This window comes from Erpetoichthys calabaricus, chromosome 8 (assembly GCF_900747795.2).
Source record: "Erpetoichthys calabaricus chromosome 8, fErpCal1.3, whole genome shotgun sequence".
Taxonomy (NCBI): domain Eukaryota; kingdom Metazoa; phylum Chordata; class Cladistia; order Polypteriformes; family Polypteridae; genus Erpetoichthys; species Erpetoichthys calabaricus.
In genome coordinates, this window is record NC_041401.2 from 159,167,294 (window position 1) to 159,188,939 (window position 21,646).

At 40.2% G+C, this 21,646-nt stretch overlaps 1 protein-coding gene across 8 annotated transcripts in view; it reads left to right on the top strand.

Moving 5' to 3' along the window:
* The first annotated feature begins 3,930 nt into the window (after positions 1-3,930).
* The window catches only part of ankrd44 (ankyrin repeat domain 44), a 207,773-nt gene continuing 190,057 nt past the window's right edge, over positions 3,931-21,646 (top strand). For 2 of the 8 annotated variants that reach the window (XM_028807655.2, XM_028807660.2), the window contains exon 1: positions 3,932-4,309. In XM_028807655.2, the coding sequence (XP_028663488.1) occupies positions 4,283-4,309 (27 nt within the window). In that variant the 5' untranslated portion in view covers positions 3,932-4,282. Of the gene's footprint in view, positions 4,310-21,646 lie in introns of all 8 variants that reach the window. The other 6 variants (XM_028807659.2, XM_028807657.2, XM_028807658.2 and 3 more) reach the window with 5 other exon arrangements.

Here is a 21,646-nt window from a genome sequence, read left to right on the forward strand (position 1 = left end):
TGGCCCTCCATGCCTGGATCCGCCGCCATGGCCACTTCAGCACGCGAATCCGCCGGCATCAGAAAATGACTTCTCGCTGACGACACAGCCATAGAAAAGCAAACATGCGACTGCATGGCTGAAAACAATAAACGAAGGTGCCTACAACTGAGTCACAGCTCCAAACAGAAACCGCTTTAGTACAAATATGTTTATTTAATTAAATGAACTGTCCCAGGACGCACCTACCCTCCATGATATTTCATCCCTCCAAGTATCAGAGGGAACAGAAAGTGATTGCCATTCTTGGATTTGCGATTCTTTCGAGAATTGGAGGCTTGCTGGTTTAACAGAATACGCTTTATACACCTGGATTTGGCATTTTCTGCCATTCTTCTCTGCAGATCCTCTCAAGCTCTGGTAGGCTAGAGAGAGAATGTTGCTGGATGGCTAATTTCAGGTCTCTTCAGAGTTGTGTAAATGAATTCAAGTCTGGGCTCTGACTGTGCCAGTCAAGGACATTCACAGAGTTGTTTCTAAGCCACTTTCGTGTTGTCTTCGATTATTGTCCTGTTGGAAGGTGAACTTTCAGCTCAGTCTGAGGTGCAGAGCACTCTGGAGAAGATTTTCATTAAGGATATCTCTATACTTTTCTCCATTCAGCCTTCCCTCAACCCTGACTAGTATTCCTGCCTCTGCCACTGAAAAACAAACCCAAGGCATGGTACTGCCACCCAAGAGTGGCGTTTGGGGGTGGAAAGTTAGTCAGGTGGAAAGTTAGTCAGCCATTAAGACCTGCAGAAATATGTGATCCCAGTGTGAAAAAATGGGCTTAGCTACTTCTGTTTTCTTTTAAAAGTGTCTTTGAAGCCCTGAGAAAGAACACAAACAGAGACATCAGCGTGGCTGTGATTAAGGGATGTGCAGGTCTACATTGGGCTTTGTAAGGTTTTTAATATTAACGGATCAAACGTGCTCCCTAAAATGGACGGTTCCAACAAGAAATATAGTATTTTAGGCTGGCCTTTTGTTTAATTTTTAATTTACCAGAGAAACCAAAATACAAGGATATTGTTGATGACATGTTTGCAAGTGACACAATGGTTCATGTTACAGCTCAAAGTGCCTGATGGGGAAAGTGACCCTCCTTGGTGAAGTGAGCTACGGACAAGAAGTTTGTGTAAGTTAGGTGGACAATGAAAAGAGATTGCTTTTGGATGAAGAAGGACTTGTGTGGAAAGATCTGCCCACAGAATGTTGGATGACCTGTGGGAAAGACAGAGTGTTGGGGCAGAATAGAAGGACCCATGGGATGCGGATTCATTATAGAGGTGATAATTAAATCTCTACTCCTGGCTTGATTAAACGCCCTGTCCACAAAGTGAAAACAAAATTATAGAAATGTTTGCAAATTTATTAAAAATAAAAAAAAAGTATTTCATTGACACAAGTGTTCAGACTCTGCTCAGTACTTAGTTGAAGCCCCTTTGGCGTAGATTCCAGCCGGGAGTCTTCTTGGATTTAACAGAATACGCTTTATACAACTGGATATGAGAAGGGTATCCTCTTCACTATGGAGTACTTCATTACTGAAATTACACTCATCATGGCAGAGAAGGTGGAATCTAATGAATTGTGAAAAAGGGAGAACGTTTTCAGTATGCCAGGGAAGGAAGGAGCTGTAGAAAAGGTAATTTTCCGGGTCAGTTGGCTTTTAAAAGACAGTAGTTTTAAAGCCTGGAAATAGAGCTGGACACTCTGTTAGATGACATAGGTGGCCACTTAGGGTGCTGTTTATGAAAGTTAAGGGATGCATGCTCTGGACAATAGGTGACCCTCCCACCCAGGTCCTCAATGTCATGTCTCAGCCAGGGTTCCTATTATGTGTGTTGTTTTTCATTTCTGGTTTTGTATATACTATATATATATATATATATATATATATATATATATATATATATATATATATATATATATATATATATATACTGTGGTGGGATTGGCTCCAGCAGACCCCCGTGACCCTGTGTTCGGATTCTGCGGGTTGGAAAATGGATGGATGGATGGATATTTACATATATATATATATATATATATATATATATACACTGTATATATATGTTATATATATAAGCTGTCTTTGTTGTGTCCCATGTGTTTTGTAGGTACTCCCCCAAGACAGAGGCGGCCTTAGGAGTACGCGGGGCCTTGGGCGAGTGTCATATGCGGGGCTGAGAGCCATAAGTGTAAGGCTATATACCGTACCACCGCACTCACGTGCTTATCCGCCTCTAATGGTGTACGCCTTATTATTGTTAAAAAAACATGGTGCCTTATGTAGGTACCATTGGCCGTTTGATTACATTACGTATTGTAATTGTTCTTATATTGGTTTAGTGGCCTTTAACCAACTTAATTAATGATTCAGAAACATTTTGCACGCAAAATTAACAAACTAGATAACAGTCGTTTCTGCCGAACCCGCTGGTGTCGGCAAATGTATTTAATTACGGAGAACCAGAACACTTGTAATAAAACGAACACTTACCAAACAGCTGCTTTGACAGTCACAGACGGAAGTCCACTTTTCTGGCTTTTCGCTGAGCAAAATCGTTGATAAGATCCTCGTGGTCCAATGTTGAGGCAAGTTCCTTTTCGATTGACAAAATAGCTAAACTGCACAGTCTGTTTTGCGACATTGTTGATCGCAGATAATTTTTGATAAGTTTCAACTTTGAAGAGCTTCTTTCCGCCATCGCAACGGTCACAGGAGTTAGAAGAAATCCACCACGTACCGTATTTCAGTACGTGTATTGCAGAGGCCCCGCATATTTGTATGATGAGCTGACGGTGACAAAAGAATCTCCTATCGCGGGCCCCCCTCAGGCGCGGGGCCTGGAGTATTGCCCTAGTCGTCACCCCCAAAGGCCGCCTCTGCCCAAGAAGGAGGGCCACTTGCCAATCTCTGCTAGGAACTTCCCTCCACCCCATAAATTCAGAATGTCTTCCACAATTCCTAACGGTTCATTCTGAATGCCCTCTGGAATTGGTGAGTTGTGTTTTATTGAGCTTGTGCTTTAGTATATTTTGGAATTTTGACCCTCTTGCTGTATTTTCAACCACTCTGTTTGGATTCTGTGTTGAGACTTTCTTTGACTTGGATTGCCTTTGTCGCAGGCAATTCCGTTTTGCGTTTTGTGCTCCATGGAGCTTCATTGTGTCTGGAGTACTTTTTGCGAAGAATAACTCTTTTATTTTATAAAGATTCTGTGCTTTCCCTTTATTACTAGCTGGGGTTTGATGTTGCTATCTCCCTCTAGTGGGCATTATTGGAAGTGTGTGGGATTCCGTGCTTTGGGACTCCCAATCCACGACACTCCAAGCCTCGCTCGCAATGATACTGAGAGCGGTCTATGGAAACCATGGAGAGCCGTTTTGGTAATTATGGGGGCGCGCGTCAGCCCCCGACCACCCCGCCTCCCCGCCTTTGGCTAAATATGGGCTTTGATCGGCAAAGTCTGGAAAGCTGATGGAAAGACTGATATCTAAAAACGGTACAGTTGTGGTGGAACTGTGGATGGAGAAGGCGCTATATAAATACATTTTCACATTATTAAACTATTATTGATTAATGATACCACAGTACTACAGTCACTATTACCACTTTAGAATTGTATTATCTTGTAATTCAGTTGTGATGGTACTTGCTGTCAATGGGGTTTGTAAAATGATTTGACTAATTTTATCGGCTGACGGGTTGATTCACTGAGTCAGTCAGTCCGTTTCAAACCAGGCCAGTCAGGGACTGATGATGGAGTCCTTGACAGATGAAAACTGCTTAATACCCGAGTTGCTGCGAGCCCTTCTTAGTGGTCCATTATCCTTCTTCCAAGTGAAATCGTTAAACGGCAGTGGGGGGCCCAAGATGCACACTGTCCCTGCATATGCACTTTCGGAGGCCTCGCGCGCCTTTGTGTTGGAGCACCAGCGGCGGCCGCTATTTGTATTCCTGAGATCGGCCATTAGGGTGCGCTGCCGCGTCACAACGCTCCGGCCGCAGCGGGCAGTGATGTCAAAGGCACGGCGTGGAGGAATGAGGACTTCCTGTGTTCGATCTGCGGGCTCTTGGCAGCTAGAAGCAGCTTCTGCCCTCCGAGCGTGACCCGAACGCGGGTGTGCATGCAGCGATCTGGCAGCGTGGCTGTGCAGCCTGCGTGTTAGCGGCCGAGGCGAGGCCCTAGCGGCGGGCGCGCTGACAGCTCTCATGCGGCGGGGTTGGATGCGGACCGCAAACTGAGGAGACATGGCTGTGCTGAAACTCGCCGAGCAGGTAACAGTGCATTTCGATCGCATCTTTCTGCTGAATTGTCACCAACCTGGCGATCGCGGCCGCCGAACGCCAGCAGCCCGTTGTGATTCCGCTTTCGCGGTGTTTACTGCCTCGAGATGCCGCGGCGATGCTCTGATGACTCGGCTGCTGCCGCTGACAAAAGACAGCACTAGTGAACGCGTCGCGGGGATTGAATGCACTTCGTTTGTTGGAGAAAGTGCGTGATTTGAGTTTAAAATGCCGTTTAAAGATAACGGCGAGGACCCCAAGAGGCGGATGAAACTGCGCACTTCCCTCTCTGCAGTCTGTCTTCCTCCTTTTTTATGCTTTGCTTTCTGCACTAGTTCTTGATTGATGATTCTGTAGAACCCGACCCTTTCTTGTGCCGCGTTTGACATGGTGTAGAATGCGCCTAGTTGCAGTTTTTTTTTGGGGGGGGGGGGGGGTATCTTTTCCTCCAAAGAATGATGAGAGAACCTCGAGTTTGGAGGAACCCGCTTGACAGCCGCAGTTGGCGCCGGCATTCCGGTGGGGTGCACGCAGATCTCGCTTATGGTGTCCTTAAATTAGGACAAGGATTTCAGGACTTTGCAGATTTCTGAGCAGCATCAGCACAGATATTCAAGGATATTGACACCACCATTCCGTTAACCGTACACCCCCTACCCGGCACTGGTGCCATCCCGCTGACTGTCAACTAACGCCATGCACGACATGATCAGCTCCAGATGGACTTGTCATCCTCGCCTCACAGAGAAAGTGAGAAGGTCTAACTGGCGTCCCGGCCGACACCAAGTAGGGAATACAAGTCAACCAAAACATCACAGTGGCTTTTTTAGTTAGTGCTGCCAGGTTCAAGTGCCAGGCTGCATGCTGCATGCCCTGATCTGCGTGGGTTTCTCTTCCCACAGATGAGGTTAGTTTGCAAGCCTAAATTGGTACATTGTGGGCGTGTGGAGGGGTGTGCCCTGCCAAGGACTGGCACCATCTCCAGCATTGTGATGCTACTGGGATGAGGTTCAGCTTCTCAACACTGGCGGATTTAGAGAACTGATGGTTAAATGGGCACAGTAACTGCATGGGTGGGAGGAATATTGAAAGCACACCAAGTTGTTATTTAAGGAAAAATGAACATGAATTAAAAAAAAAAAAACAATAATGAACATTAATCTGAAAAATGAATAGTGGTGATTGTGGCGCCTGACAGTGGCAGTGTGTTGAACTTTGGTCTGACCTAAGAATTTCACCGTGTGCTGTATAAGTTATAACAAACCTGAACTTCAACTGGACGCACACAAGTTATTGTGTAATTATAAAACAATATTGTGTGTATTCAGCTGTCCATGTCTCTTGGAAAGCTGCTGTTGCATACTGTAAGCGTGTTTGGAAAATAAATAATGATTTCCATTCAACGAATGAAGTTGCCATCTAGTGTTGACATTTATGCCCATAATGTCACTTGGCAGACATCTGTGTCAGTGTGAATATTCATTAAATATAATAGTACCAGTCACAGTGGGCTGGCCGTAGGTGCTGCCTGTGTGGGGTTTGTATGTGCTCTTCCTTTTTTTGTTTGTGGGTATTCTGCTGTTTCCAGTAGTCTAGTTGCAGACAATCCAGAGCCAATCATCCTATGATGTTTGTTGTCCTTTGCATTACATGTCAGTGGTGTTACGTGAGACTCCCGTTTATTTGTGCCTTTCTCAACAAACCTATTTTTAAGGATCACCTTGCACTATATTCTCATTCAACACCTTAACCTTCTTTTATTTCCCCTGGTCCTAATTTGTCCCTGGTCTTTGCCTGTGTGCCAGTGCTGCTGGGTACCTCGTGACTGTGTATTGAAGAGATGGCACATTAGCAGCTTGCAACATTACGAGGCACTTTACAGAGTGAAAAAAAATTACAATATCCTGCCAAAATGCTAAACCCTTGAGTAAGGATGTTAACCTGAAAATTGCTCTACAATGGCTGACCCTGTCCTCTGATCCCCAAAAGTCATGCAAAAAGACAATTTGCTATTGGGGATTAATAAATGAAATTAAGGTTGGGATCATGCGCTGATAGCGCGTTGCCGCAAACCCACCCAACGAACCACCTGGATTGGGACTCTAGTGCAATGGGTGACACCTCAGCACCACACTGGACAGTGTGAGGTTTTTTTTACGGTGGCTGGAGTGGCAATCCTGCCACCAAACCCCAAGTTTCCCCTGTAGGTTGGAAGACCTGCTTGCAGGGCTGGATGAAGATTAACGTCTTACCCAGGATGAAGTGATTGCAGGTTGAGGGCCTTGCTCAAGGGCCCAATGGAGTAGAGTTGCTTCTGGTGTTTATGGGATGTGAGCTGGCAGCCTTCTGATTGCTGCTGCAGATCCTTGGCCTCAGAGGCACCACTCGGCCCCACAGTGTATCAAGTCAAATCAAAATCAAATTGACAAACGTACTAAAAAGAGATCAATGCATTGCATATGATTTGGATATGCTGATGAGTTCTTTTCCTCAAATTCCACTCTTTTTTTTTTTTTTTTTTTCTTTTTTCAGTTATAAATTCTGACATTTCAGTGCTTGCTGTAGTTTGTTGTCCTCTTTCCAGATGTGTAGAATATTTGAACCCCTCAGCTGGTTTGCTTTCTTCGGTGTTTGGATAGCGAATGTTGTGTCTTTGGAGCTGTGAGCTCAGATTTTCCTCACTTTTGTACAGACTTTATTTTGTTGTAACATGCTGGAGAAGATAGCATTCAGCAGTGTGTATAACAAAATACAAGTGACTGCCTGAAGAGCTAAATTCAGATTTTAATGTGAAAATTATCATATAAAAGTATTTGTATAATTAGCAATTTAAAGGAATACTCTACCCAAAAATAATATTTTTTATATATTGCTTACCCGGTGTAGTTTGTAGTAATGGTTGAGAAAATTTTTTAATCTCACATTTTCATGAAGAACTAAGTTAACAAAATTTTGTACCAAATAGGCATCTATGGTGATCAATCTAGGAAATACCAAAAAAGTCCATGAATATAATCTCAGGTTACTCTTGCCAGGCCATCCAGTCATATGCTGACAGAATCCCAAACACATGTACATGCAAACCAACGTTTGAACTGAAGACCCGCCTCCCCTCCTCATTCGTTAGTCAGGAGTCCAGCCCACTAACAGCTTGTTCATTGGCTAACACTGCGCTGCATGTGAGATCAACAAAAAGCATGAAGTGACGGACATGTAAAGCTAAAAATGAAAGGTTAAAGAAAACTGAGTGAAAACTTTGTCAGAGAGCGAATATGCCTCCTACGTATATGTGAATATCTGAGATACTTCAACAAGCAGAAGGTCAATTCACCGGTGTAGTTTCATAGCCTGCTGCTAAGTAACCCCAAGGTACTATCCATGTAAATGTAATGGCAATGACAATTCAGATGCTCATTTGCATCTTTCATTGAAGTGAATGGTTTATTTAACAATATTCTCGTAAAAATACACATTTGGAATGACATGAGCATATGACGGGAGGACTCGACATATCAGTAACGTGGCAGGAACAGAATAGAATTGATAAATACAGTGATGGTAAGAAAGGAAAACTGGCACTTCTGTGAAAAGAAAAGTTACAGCAGAAACAGACGTAGAAGAGATAACCGGCAACCATACCACATGCACTTCAGAAGAGGTCATCCCCCTGACACCAAGCATGCTCAGGCCCAAGCAGTACGTGGATTGGAGACCATCTCAGAAAAGCTTGAGTTGCTACTAGAAGAGGTGTTGGTGAGGCCAGCAGGGGGCGCTTACTCAGTGGTCTGAATGTATATCCCAATGCCCCAGTCCAGTCATGGGAACACTGTGCTGTAAAGATGGTGCCATTGTTTTGATAAGATGTAGGACGGAGGTCCTGACTCTCTGTGGTAGAAAAAGATCCCTGGGCATTTCTTCTTAAAGATCAGGGTGTATCCTGATGTCCTGGCTAAATTGTGTATCATATCCTGGTCATTCTGGTCCCCTAATCATCCCCTGTGTCTAATTGCCTATCTGCCTCACCACTTCACCACCTAGTAGTTGATGTGCACAATAATGGCTGCCATTGCATCATCCATGTGGACGCTACACATTAGTGGTGGTTGAAGTGGCTCCCCACTCACATGAAAAGTGCTTTGACTAGTGAGAAAAGCACTATATAAATGTAAAGAGTTATTATTATTACCTGAAGACAACTAAAGCAAAGTTTTCCAGGATTTTTTTGATCACTTGTAAGGAAGCACACAAGCCCGAGTAAAATCTACTGGTAGGACAAACTGTTTTCAACTGTTTATTTTCTGGACAAATGCCATCCATCTTCATAGACTTCTCGGCTATTCCATACAAACGCTTTTCCAATAATTTTAGTTATCCGTGGACTTATCAGACTTTTTTTCTAATAAATTTCCATCATTTCACTAAGAGATTTTTACTTTTTGATTGTGTGCTGTATTTTTGTGGTCTTTTCATATATGTGTTAGTTGTTGGAGAAGATGTTGCTTGAGGGGTATTTGTTATACTGTGTGTTATCTAATTTTCATTCTTTCAATTCAAATATATAAAATCAACTGTTTTGTACTTACAATGTGTGTGGTATTTTTTAATATTTAATTGTATCGTTCAGGGATCTGTACAATGTATGATTTTGTTTTTGTCACCATAGTTACCTATTCTATCAGAGGTTTGTTATCTCTGTTCAGCATGACAGCATTATTTTTGAAGTGAGTCGCTGGGTATGACAGGCTAAGTGACCATGACTGCAGAAATTCCTCACCTCTTTTGACGTTTATCTTAATGTTTTTCGTTTTCCTCAATATCGTGCATCTTTTTCAATTTTATTTTTTCCTCTGTCTCTGTTATTATTACTATTAATTTAATTCTTGTTAATTAATAAGATTTTTACTTTATTTTAGGAATCATAGGGAATTTAAATTTGATATTTCAAATTGTTTAAAATTGTTTAAAATAAAAGTATGTCTTATTGAGATGCTGTTTAATTGCATACGCAGCAGTGTTCTTTAGCTGTGTCTTGGAAACGTGACTGAAGATGCACAGCATGTGATATCACCTGTGGTTCAGCTTAAAAGTTCAGCAGTATGCATTCACTGATCATCCGAGTTTGTGGATAAACTTCAACACTTGGCTAGCAAATCTCTTCAATTCTAAGTATTCCTGTTTCAAGAATTTAATGCCTTGTATCTCTGACTCTGATTTTTTTAATACAGTTTTTTTTTTTCGACAAAAGATAGACCAATCACTTGGTTTCAACTGTCACACATTTATTTGACTATGCCTTTTCTTCTGGTCCTTTTCAAACAATCACTTCTGCTTTTTCCTCATGTGGTGGCAGAACAGTTCCTTACCCTCAGTTATGTTTTGTGCTTGTGGGCTGAGGCCTCATTATGAATTAAGACTCATAGGTGCTGCAGTCGTTAGGGCTGCAGTTACTTGGGAGGTATGTTTAAGACTCTTGAATTCTTCAGCACTCTCCTGTGTCATTAGCGAGTCTTTCTCCTTTGCTATAGATATTTGGCTCCATCCTTGTCTTTTCTAAGACCTTTGCTAGTTTTGGATACTTGAGAATTTTAGGATGTTAAATTGTTAATTTTATTTTGGTATTTCATTTTTGAACATTTATACTTATTTTACATAATAATGTTCTGTGTTTTGTTTGTTTTCCTGTATTTTTTCCAATGGTTTAAGTAATTTTTTTCTTATTTGTAGTTTATTATTAGTCAAATCTCTATTTTGATTTAATGAAAAAAATAAAAATAATTCACAAAGCTTTCTTTGAATTTGGGAGAGTTTTCTTGGTTTTGCCTTTCCATTTTGGAGATAATCACAACAGGCCGGAGTTTGAAATCTGGCTGGGCAGACCTTCAGTAAGCCCTAAGCATGATCCTGCTGCCTGTTACAATATTTCTTCATTAACATTCAATTTCCTGTCCTTTCAATGAAGAAACACATGTTTAGTTAAATTAGGGTTCTAAGCAATCTCATTGTGAGAATGGCTTGACCAATCCAGTGCACTGGAATGGTTCTTAAAGTAGCAGTAGGTAGAATAACCAAATTAACAACATACTAATATATTTAGAAATTATAGCTATATTTTATATGTAACAAATTGTCCAACCATGTGAAGTGGTGGCTTCTGTTTAGTGGCAGGAAGTTCTGTTTTTGTTAGTCGTCCAAGTTCATCCAACGTATCACAACATTTTTTATTTTATTTAGTTATTTTTTTAAGTCGGGCAAATTCCGTCACGGAAATGGTTCACATCTATTGAAATCTGATGCCTGTTTCCTCAAGAGGCAAGGTATGTTATCAGACAGAAAGAGGTGCTTTATTAGGCAATCACATACTCATTTTTGCAACATTTTGGCATTTGTTCAATAAAATACACTACGTCTTAAGGAAATGGGAGAAAAGGCCATGTAGACATGAGCAGATCATGCAGTCTCTACATAGATGGTGTCAGGGAGTGAAGTTGGAATCTGTGACATTGGGTCCATGAGGCAGTGGACCACAATGCTACTTAGCTATACAATATTATCTCATTATATCTGTATGTGTCCAAACTAGATCAGGTAGCATGAAGTAACAAAGCAGACTTCAGGAGAAGTAACAGCTGCATGTAACATCTGTAAATTTTACACTGAAGGATAACATTTAGAACAAAGCTTCTTTTAATTGCAATGTTTATTAACTTGAAAAAGGCATTTGATTCAATAGTCATAGAAGTGATAGTTGCAATCCTGTGACAGTTTAGAGACTAATCTGACCATAAGAGCACTGCATAATGACTTGAACACCAGGGCTCCCACAGAAAGATGAATAAAGGACAAACAAAACAGTATTTTCCAAATTTGATTATTGCTATTTTTATTGCTAAAATAGCTACAAATGTAAACGTTTTGTAATATGATGTACAGTGTTTTCAGGCCATGCAAACACTGTTTTGGTATAATAGAATATAACTAAGTGACTATCACTTTAGAAATATTTTGTAATGTAATAAATAGTACCACCCAACTAGAAAATCACACATTGCTAGACCAGATGTTGTAAGTTTTCTGGATAATAAAAAAAGGTTTTGGTACAACTGAATATTTAAGAAACTGTAAATGTATCGATGAATTTAAAACAAATATGGATGCCTTAAAGGCCGCCTTACCTCTTTATTATAGCAGCTGACTTCATGTGTCAGTCACATTTGCCCTTGTTCCTCTGGTGGTAGGCGGTAGGATGACTGACTCTGCTTTGGAACATTTTTATTTGTCATGACTTTCCCTTAGGAGAAAATGTCTCTGAGCAATCACTGCAATGATTACAACAATGTTAGCTTGGCCAAAATATTCTTACCCACCCTGTTTTTACCTGCTCTTTTGCATTCTTTCCATTCCTGTAAAGTGCCTTGGGTTCGATATAATATTAAAGTTGCTTAGTTGGTTGAAAGTTCTTAACGATTTTTATAGGAGCTACTAAAGATTCACGTTAACGTAAAGCATATTGACCAGGCCAGCTATCCCAAAATCCACTCTAAAACTAAATTAGGAGCTTCTCTATAAAACCATAATAAAAGACGATTAGGATCAACACAGTCCAAAACAAATGACATTCATATTGCAGAGCATGTGATGACACCTTTGTAAGGCTGCTGGTCTGTTGCTGCACACAAAGTCCTATCCAGCTAAGATCTTCATCCTAAATTTTGCCTGTTGTGAGCATATGACTGAATGACTTGACGTGTGGGTTATGCAACCCAAGTAATGCGAGTTTTTTCATAGATGTTTATGTTATTGTTTGCTGTTGTCCACTGTTGGTCACAATTAGGTCCTATTCTTTAAGAAACTTTATTATGTTCGTTCTCCACGAAAACAGATTAAAATTTTTTCTCGGCCATCAGTACAAACTAAATGGAATATATGACGTATAAAAAATATCATTTTTGGGTGGAATATTCCTTTAAAGTACTACATTACAAACATGTAATTTCATGAAAATGGACGTGAAAATCATCAAATCATGAAAATTATGTCGGCAGCTAATTTGGCAGCAAACATCAGTGCTTATTTTCTCAAAATAAAATCTTTTGATGTCACCAATTTATAATTTGGGGAATCATAAAGAACAAGAAGTTCTGTATGGCATCTTGTTTGTAAATTACTAACCTTTAAATACTGGGATAAATATTGCTAAGGTTGGTAAAATGCCACGACCCTCACTGTCTCAGTAATTTTTTGTGTGATCAAATTTCATTTCAAAATATGAAATACAAAATTAGATCAAGGAAAACAATTATTTTAGGAGAGATTTGAAAAGTAGTAAAGATATAAACAGCCACCCATTGGTGCAAACCAAACAAAGCCCAACACAGCCCTTAGAGGAAATAGCAAAGCAAATGGTGTGAGCTGCCCAGAGAGAAGGGAAGCCACATGTTCAGGCTCCATAGGTGAGAAATGAAGTCAACTGCCTCATAAAAGTTGGGTAGTATGGTAGCAAAGTGATTATTGACAAAACAGAATCAAAGTCTGAAACAGGCAGTGGGCAAAGGCCAGGAAGGCAAATTGAACTGAATCACTGGAATAGCGAACCAAAATCAAAGTTGTAGAGCATATGAAAAGTTTTGTTTTCATTTCATTTTTTACTCTTACTCATAGGTTCTTAAACTTTGGTCACGTGTTGCCTGAATTTGTGTCACTCAGAGTCGTGATTCATAATAGTATTTAATGGGAAAGAGTCGCATACGTTTTGCGGAGTGTCTTATGATGGGTTGATGCAGGCAGTTAAAGCAAATGCCATTGCTCTGCTACCACCCATGTCAGAGATTCTCTGGGTCCTGAAGACACAAAAAAGGCAAATCTGGGTGGTGAGAAAAAAAAAAATTAAGAAATTAAGAACCACTCCTCTATCTAGTATCACTGGAGTCTATAAAAAAGACAATCCAAAATGTTGGTTGGGAAGAGTGGTGTGCTGTTACCTCATATAATTTCCAGAGATCACATTAAGTGATAGCAATGAGAATGTGTCAAAAGCAACAACGAAGTCAACTGAGCTAAAAACACAACAAATGGTGGAGAAGTGGTAAATAAAAAGAAAATAACATCGTGAAAATGATCATGTTTAATGTAGATATGTACAAAAATCAAAACTAGAGTTTACTGTAGTTTCACCAGTTTTATTTATGTCCGCAGTGCTCCTTGTTCCTTCATCCTCATCTCCATCTTTCTTCCTTTCCTTGTTACAGTCTTATGCTATTTATATGACACATGAGGCTGTCTCTCCGAGACGGGTCTAGCTGCAAAACTCCAGAGGTTCGTGATTCAGAAGCTGTGTTGAACAGCCAATTGTATAGCACAGGGGTGTAAAACTCCAGGCCTGGAGGGCCACAGTGGCTGCAAGTTTTCATTCTAACCCTTTTCCTAATCAGCGACCAGTTTTCACTGCTAATTAATTTCTTTTTCCTTCATTTTAATAGGCCTATTTTTAAGGATTCAGTCTTCTGAATTGATTATTTCCTTTAATAAATGACAGTGAAACAGAAGTGAGACATGAAACGAGCCAACAGATGACAAGCTAAATTGGGTTTTCAAGTTCCAAACAATTTCACTACAACCAGGTTCTTAATGAGAAGCCAATTCTTGCTACTAATTAAGCCCGTTATTTAATTCCATGACCTGTTGCTGCTCTCATTCTGCTACTGTTGATTTTCTGTTTTTTTCTAAGAACACTGTCAAAATGTTTTGGTGAGCTGAGAGATCAATCTTACTGAGATTTTCACAGATGAGCTGGTCATATGATGACTTGTTTTATTTTACATTATTGTTTGGCTGCTAATTAAGGAAAAAAAACAACTAACAGGCCTGACTCAAGTTAATTAAAACTAAAGCAAAAGAAGTAAATTAGCAGCAAAAACTGGTCACTAATTAAGAAGATGGTTAGAATGAAAACCTGCAGCCACTGCGGCCCTCCAGGACCGGAGTTTGACATCCCTGGTATAGCATGCTTATGTCACTTGGTTTACTTGACAGTCAGATAACCCTCCCACAGCCCTAATCTTAACCATTGTGTAATTCGACAAATGGCATAACTTCACTGACGTGTAATGCAAAACGACAAACTCCTCAACTAAGTGGAGCTCTGGAGGTCTGCAGCTAGACTCTTATTGATATCTCCTTACTCGATTACGGACCATCCTTAGTGTAAGCTGCCATCTCAAAAACTACTCCTACATATTCAGTGTAGAGGGATGCTATGCTTCATGTGTGTGTATTTTAAACCTGACAATATGTGCACCAGTGTTAGTAATGTGTTTTAAAGAACAGATAAGTCTTTTCAAGTCTGTCGATTTGGCAGCTGATGTTCTGTCAGTCTGGAGTCTTACTTTGAAAGACACTTGCAATGGGAAGCAGTTGAGTGTGGTGCAGAATCCCCTGGTTTATTTTCTTGAGGAGTGTTGTCAGGTGTCATTTTCTTCTCTTTGGAAGCCAATCAACTGTTTTTTCTGTTAGCTTAATTTTTTTATTTATATTGTTTTATTTCCTATTAATTCAGCCATTAGAACTGATTTTTTTGCACAGTATACAAATTGTTTTATTTGTTTTTTCTTTGCTGTACTGTTTTTCTATTTGTAAATCTGTTCATGAAATGTGTTCTGAGACCTTTCTTATGTTGACTCGTTACATAAGTACAGACTGAACTGGAGTGAGTGCAGCAATGTGGCCCATAGCAGCTCAGCACTTGTTCATCTCTAGAGTCCAGGGTTCCAGCCTGGTCACTGATTGCATGGAGTTTACATGCTCTCCTTGTGTCTGCATGAGGTTTTTTCCAGATATTCTTGGTTCCTCCCATATCCACTGTTAGGATTTGGTTTCTATTTCTGTTTTTTACATGATTTTCTTTAGCTGAAAGCCGTAGGTTTATATACTTCTTCTTTCAGCTACTCACGCTAGGGGTTGCTACAGCGGATCATCTTCTTCCATATCTTTCTGTCCTCTGCATCTTGTTCTGTTACACCCATCACCTGCATATTCTCTCATACGTTTACCTACATCTTGGCTAAAAACGTTCAGACTCAAAATTCCCCAACTTAACATTTCACGTTATAAAACAATACATGTGTTAAGTCAATTAATGTAGAGACTTAACTTCCATAAGATGTTTTCTCCAAAATAATGATTGAGAGACAGATTTACTTCAGCTATTACTCTCTGTCATATTTTCAGCAGGTCAGAAGTTTACATACACCAAGTTTGCATTTGGTGGTGGTGCCTTTAAATTGCTTAACTTGAAGTAAATGCTTAGGATAGCCTTCCACAAGTTTCCCACAATTGATTGCTGGAATTTTGGCCCATTGACAGAATTGATTTAATTGAGTCAAGTTCGTGGCTGTCCCTGCTTGGACTTGTTTTTCTACGTCACTTTAGGTCACAGATTTTTCATGGGATTCAAGTCATAGCTTTGTGATGGCCACTGTCACATTCTTGCCATTTAATTACCACTTTAGAAGTATGCTTGGGATCAATGTCTAGTTGGAAGACCCATTTTCAACCATACTTTAGCTTTCTGGCTGGTGTTTTGAAGTGTTTCTTCAGAATTTCCAGATAATGCTCCTTCTTCATGATACCATCTGTTTTATAAAGTGCACAAGTTCCTTTCCCAGCAAAACACTCCCACAACATGACCCTTCCTACCCTGTGCTTTATGGTTTGTGTTTTTTTGAATTAAGAGCCTCACCCTTAAGCTTCCATACATATACCTAATTATTATGGCCAAACAGTTCAAATTTTAGTTTGTCTGACCAGAGAACACTCCTCCAAAAGGCTACATCTTTGTCCACTTGAGCAACTCCAAACTATACTCTAATTTTATGTTGATTTTGTGGTAATGGTTTCTTCCTTGGTCGACAACCTTTCAGGAAATGATGTTGTAGTGCACCTTTAATGGTGGATGGTGACACATTTTTCCTGATGCCACCAAGTCTTCACCATTTCCTTAGTTGTTATCTTGAGGTTCTGTTGAACCTGTCAAAACACATTTTATTCATCATTGGAAGTCAGTTTATGTCCCCTTCCTGAATAATATAACGTCTGTATGGCCCCAAGCTCGTTATATTTTAGTATACCTGATTATACAGTTGCTCTTTTCAAAGAACTTTCAAGTCTTGATTTTTGACTTTTTTCAATTTTTTGACCACATCTTTTGTCTGTTATTTTGGCACTTGTGTTATTTGATCTCACAGGTTTGATTTTTTTCTGTTTAAATGTCTATCTTCTGGTTCACTGTCAAACTACTGTCTGTGCGCAGACATCCACTTGATGATGTGTTTGGCTAATTGGTGGCTATAAGTTGGCTTCTGTGAGCGGCCTGATGCCCCATTACAGGTTCCTTTCCCTTGGAGGGCACTGTTATTCATTTTATATACTTTGTGGGACATTCAAGTGACATTTTGAACTTTAATAGTCAGGGCCTCTTTGGCTTCCGTCTACACAAGCCTAAGTTTATTGAGTTTGGGGTCAGGCTGCCTAGTGTGAGGACTGGGAAACTCCTGGCCTGCTTTGTGGCACTTTTAAAGGCTTTTTTTGTGTACCGTATTTTAACAGATATTGCTGTAGTAGACCCCTTGAACTCATTTCCAAAACTGAAGGATAAATGAGTTCAGAAAAAAAAATATTTGACTTGAATTTTTTGCTTTATCATTTAAATGAATGGAAAGTATTGCTTTGCCTTTTATGATTATTGTATCAGCTTGTTTTTTAACACTCATAAAACTCAATAATCTTATAAAGTCAAGGCAGATTATTTTATATAAAGAAGTACATCTTGTAATGTCAATGTAGAATTACCACAAAGGTAGCACCTTGGAATGAACATTCAGCTCTCTGATTTGCTTTCATAAATAGGAATAAAAGCATCCTAGCCACTACCAACATGCTGAAAATAAGTTGTCACAAAAACGACCATAAGACATGGAAAAGGTTTGGGGCAGCCACCCGTATCATTTTTCCCGGCTGCAAAACTGCGTCAAAATAATAGACATGTTCACACACCTGAGTCCAAAACAGAACTAATTAACTGGAAGCAAGATGGCGGCTTTAAAGGCCAGTGGAGGAAGTGATGTCATTAGGACTTGAATCGGAAGTGATGTCGTGGGCTGCCCCAGACCCGGGTGGGATTTCCCTAGAATGGTCTGGAAAAGTTCGAGAGGGAGAATTAGTGCACTTCGCCACCCCCTGGTCCGGCTTGGAATTACATGTACTCAAGCCCTTTAGTTGTCTCCTGAACACACGTGTGTGACAAAGCCTTGGGTTGTTTTTTGTCTACCTCAGAGATTCAGAATTGGGGCTGTGTCCTCAGAGGTATGACCTGTTGGTAACAACATGATGAGATGAAAGGGGATTTCACTTCTTTTACCAAGTTGTGGATTCAAAACCACAACTCAGAACAGTAAGTAATACTAAATGTGAATTGACTCCCGGCCATTATTGTATGCGTGATGTGTGGATGTCCTTGCTTTGACTGAAAAGGTAGTTTTGCATTTTTTATATATATGAAGATCAATGTATTACTTTCCTATGTTTTCCTAAGAGTTTCTATGGAAAGTTTGATTCTTTAAAAACACTCTTCAGTTTAAAATTTTGTGCAAACAAAAACTCCCCAACTGCTGCCATCAGCTTTCCTGGTTTGGTGGTCTCCAGATGTCCTAATTAATCTCTTTTTGTTGAGTGGAATCTACAGGACAAGAGAATTGATGTTTACTACTTGTTGTTACTTCTTTTCCTGGCAATAAAAGATGCGTTTGATAAATGGATGAAAAGGGTTTACTGTTCCCACAATGCAATCTGCCAGTGCCTCATAGTAGCAGATTTCAAAGTTCAATAGTGCCACAGTATTCCAGATGAAGTATTGACATTGTCTTTGATGAATCCTCAGCCAAGTTCCTATCTATTGATGTGCCGGAGCCCTCAGGTCCATCAACGTCATAACAGAATGACTGTGCTTTCTAAATTTTTTTCTTTGTTCTGTGCATTGAAATGCATATTATATCAATACATGTTACTGAGCAAAACAAGAAAACAACTTAGCAAACCAAATAAAAAGATTACAAAGCACTTTAAATGAAACACAACACTTGTAAGTTATTTAAAAAAAATTGTAGAATTGCACAAAAAATGGTTAATTTATCAATTCACCCATTCATTTTGAAATAGACATGAAACTATTTCAAAGGTCAAAATTCATTTTCCACTGATAAATACGGTTATGATATCACCAAGATACTAGGCTTCAAGTTACAATGTTTGTTTTAATACCATTCTTTGTGCTGCAAGAATCAATGTGGCAAGTTAAATTGAATACTAAAGATGAAAAGCTCAAGAAACTGAGTGGTCCAGCATCTTATCATTTGTCAGAATTAAGGGCAGACACTGTCAGTGTTTTGGGGTACCCTTAGGCAAATCCTGTATAATTAAATACATTAATTCCAAATGAAATGCATGGAGATATGCAAATAGGTCTTCTCAGACCTGAGCCCTTATCGAGACTGCCCAAAACAATGGGCCATCTGATTATATGGCAGCGGGGCAGAAAGAGGCGGGTCCAGGTGGATGGACACTGGAAGTGACATTGGTGGAGAAGAGCTGTCAGTCTTCCAGTCTACAGAGGGAGGATCAGAGAGAACATTATCACACGGTGCCACACCCTGGACTGGTGGAGAACTACCATTGCCTGAGTCCTTATACTGTCTCCCATGCACATAGGTGTGATACATTCTTTCATGTAGCTAATCCCCCTGTTGCTTCCACATCTGGGGCTTCACCTTCCACTTTCTCTCATCCTTCTGTTTTAGTGGAAGACAAAGAGGCAGAGGTTGTGGATGATCCAGTAGTAGAGTCTGAAGGACTCTGCCTCTCTTCTTCCTTGTCTTTTTTCTTTTCTGTCATCCTCTCGCTCACTGCTGTAGTCGCCAACCATCCCACAGCAAGGATGATGTTACCCCATCTCTTCTCTTTGTGCTTAATTTGTTTAGTGAATGTTTTTTTGTCAAAATTCAAAAACGTATTTGCTCTTATCTTCAATGGTGGAAAAAAATATACATTCCTGAGTTCCAAAATTGACATCCACTTTTCCTTAAACAACACCAAATGCAATTAAAATGAACATTATTGCCTCAGTAGTTAATCACGGTTTTCAAAACACAACCTAAAGTAGCATTTACCCTTCATTAATGTCTCAATAATGTTTATCAGCTTCCACAAAAATTATTAAGCTTACAATATGCAAGCAAAGCAAATATATGATTCGCATTAGCTGTGCGTATGGTACTTGTCCTTTAATTTTGGAACACACCCCTTTTCCCCCCATGAAATGAATAGTGATTACATTTTCAAATTAAGAGAATTTACCGTATGAGGTGTTTATTGTGAATGAAATATGCTGGTAACGAGGGAGATAACTGTAGCAGTTTTAAACAGCAACTGGCTAAAGGTGGGTCTTTAGATGTGATTTATAGGTGGAGGAGGCTTGCCAGAAGGCTTTGCCAAACAGTGAAAGGGCATGAGCTTTCAGTGAAGGATATGGGAAGGTTTTTAGATATCTAAAAGACAGAAGATGTCTGGCATTTCATTGGATTATAGAGAGGAAGCACTGTAGACAGATGGGAATGAACACAGGTCAGGTCAGGTTGGGGAGCATGCACTGGTACAGCATGTTGCCGCACCCACCACATGATGAAGTACCTCAGGATCCTGGTTGGCAACCTCCAGGCAGACCAGTCCCACCCTCCGGAAATTACCATCTATCTGCCCCATCTAGGTATTATGTGGGCGTTCCCTTGGCCTGGTCCAGCCACGTGGTTCCTCACCAATATCCTGATATCTGAATCACCCTCTGGGAATCGCGCCACATGGCCGTAGTGGTGTATCTGATGCTCCCTCACAATGCAGGTAATGTGCCTCATTCGGGACTCCATGAGCAACCACTCATTTGACAAAAAGTCAAACCAGCATACCGAGGATTTTACGAAGAGACACAGTACCGAAGCAGTCCAGTCTTCATCTCAGGTCAGGGCTGTAGGAACAAAATGCATGAATGTGGACCATTAGCCGTCATCATGCTGTAAACGTAACAGTCAAACTCAACAGGTGTAGTACCAACTGCAAGAATTTTACATCAGTGAATGACTTGACTGAAGTAAATTTTGTAATTGTTGTGATTTCCTGCAAACAAAAATAGTGAAATGGGTGTGGGACTCAAAATAACTAAAAGCCAGACCAGTGCTTCCCAAGGCAGGCCTCACCCTCTGCAGCCTATCTCCACACTCAAATGACAGGCATGGCCTTTACAGGCCTGGAAAAGGGGGCTAAGGCTTTTAAATTCTAAATATCACAAAATAATATCAAAAAGAGAGTGGAAAAAATTAAAAGGCCAAATAATTGAAACAAAGTTCCTTACTTTGCCTCAATACAACCAATCCAATTTCTAAATCCACAAATCCGAGCAAAACATATGGAAAAAAAAAAAACAGAAATCCCAACAATACTCACAAAACTGATCTCAAATCCACAGCTTTCAATGCTTCCTCGAAGGACCCTCAGCCAGAATACATTTACTGAGAGTGGTCCTGCAGCAATGACTTATTTGGTGGACTTGCTTTCTGCGGTTCCATCCCCAGAACATAAGGTATAAATCAAAAGGTCTTTACATAATACAGTAAATAGTAATTATTACACAATACAGACAGTCATTTTGCAGGGAGAGTGCAAAGTGAGCTGCACAGAGTGGTCCTCAGTGAGGATGGCTGGAATGGGTTTGAAGTGAGGTGGTACACATGATGACGGTAGTGAAGCACAGTATACCATCAGGTGGTACTTGTGTAATGTACTGTATATGAACTGCCAGAACTAGACAGAACTAGCAGCTGTCTTTTGAAATGGTCTCCATGATAATTCGAGATGGATACTTAATGGGGTTGGTGGCTGCTAAAGTTGCTCTCTATAATATGAAAGATGAAGGAGATACCAGGCCTGCTAATTTTGGTTTTATCCTAGTGATGGATGATTTGTGAACTATTTGTTCTTTTTGAATGAATCTTTTTAGTGAATCATATAAGTCAATTCATGAGCACAAACAAATAGGTTCAGTAGAGCTCAACGGGGCTAGTGGTAAAACGCATGCATGTCCTGCGTGAGGTCATCATCATCTTCTGTTTCACTGCTGCTGTCCATTGGTGGATATATAAGGTGAATGGGCGCAAAATGCCTGACTCATGAGTTTTGACTCATTTGATTTGTGAATGAGTCACTGACCGAGAATCAGTCTAACAGTTCTCA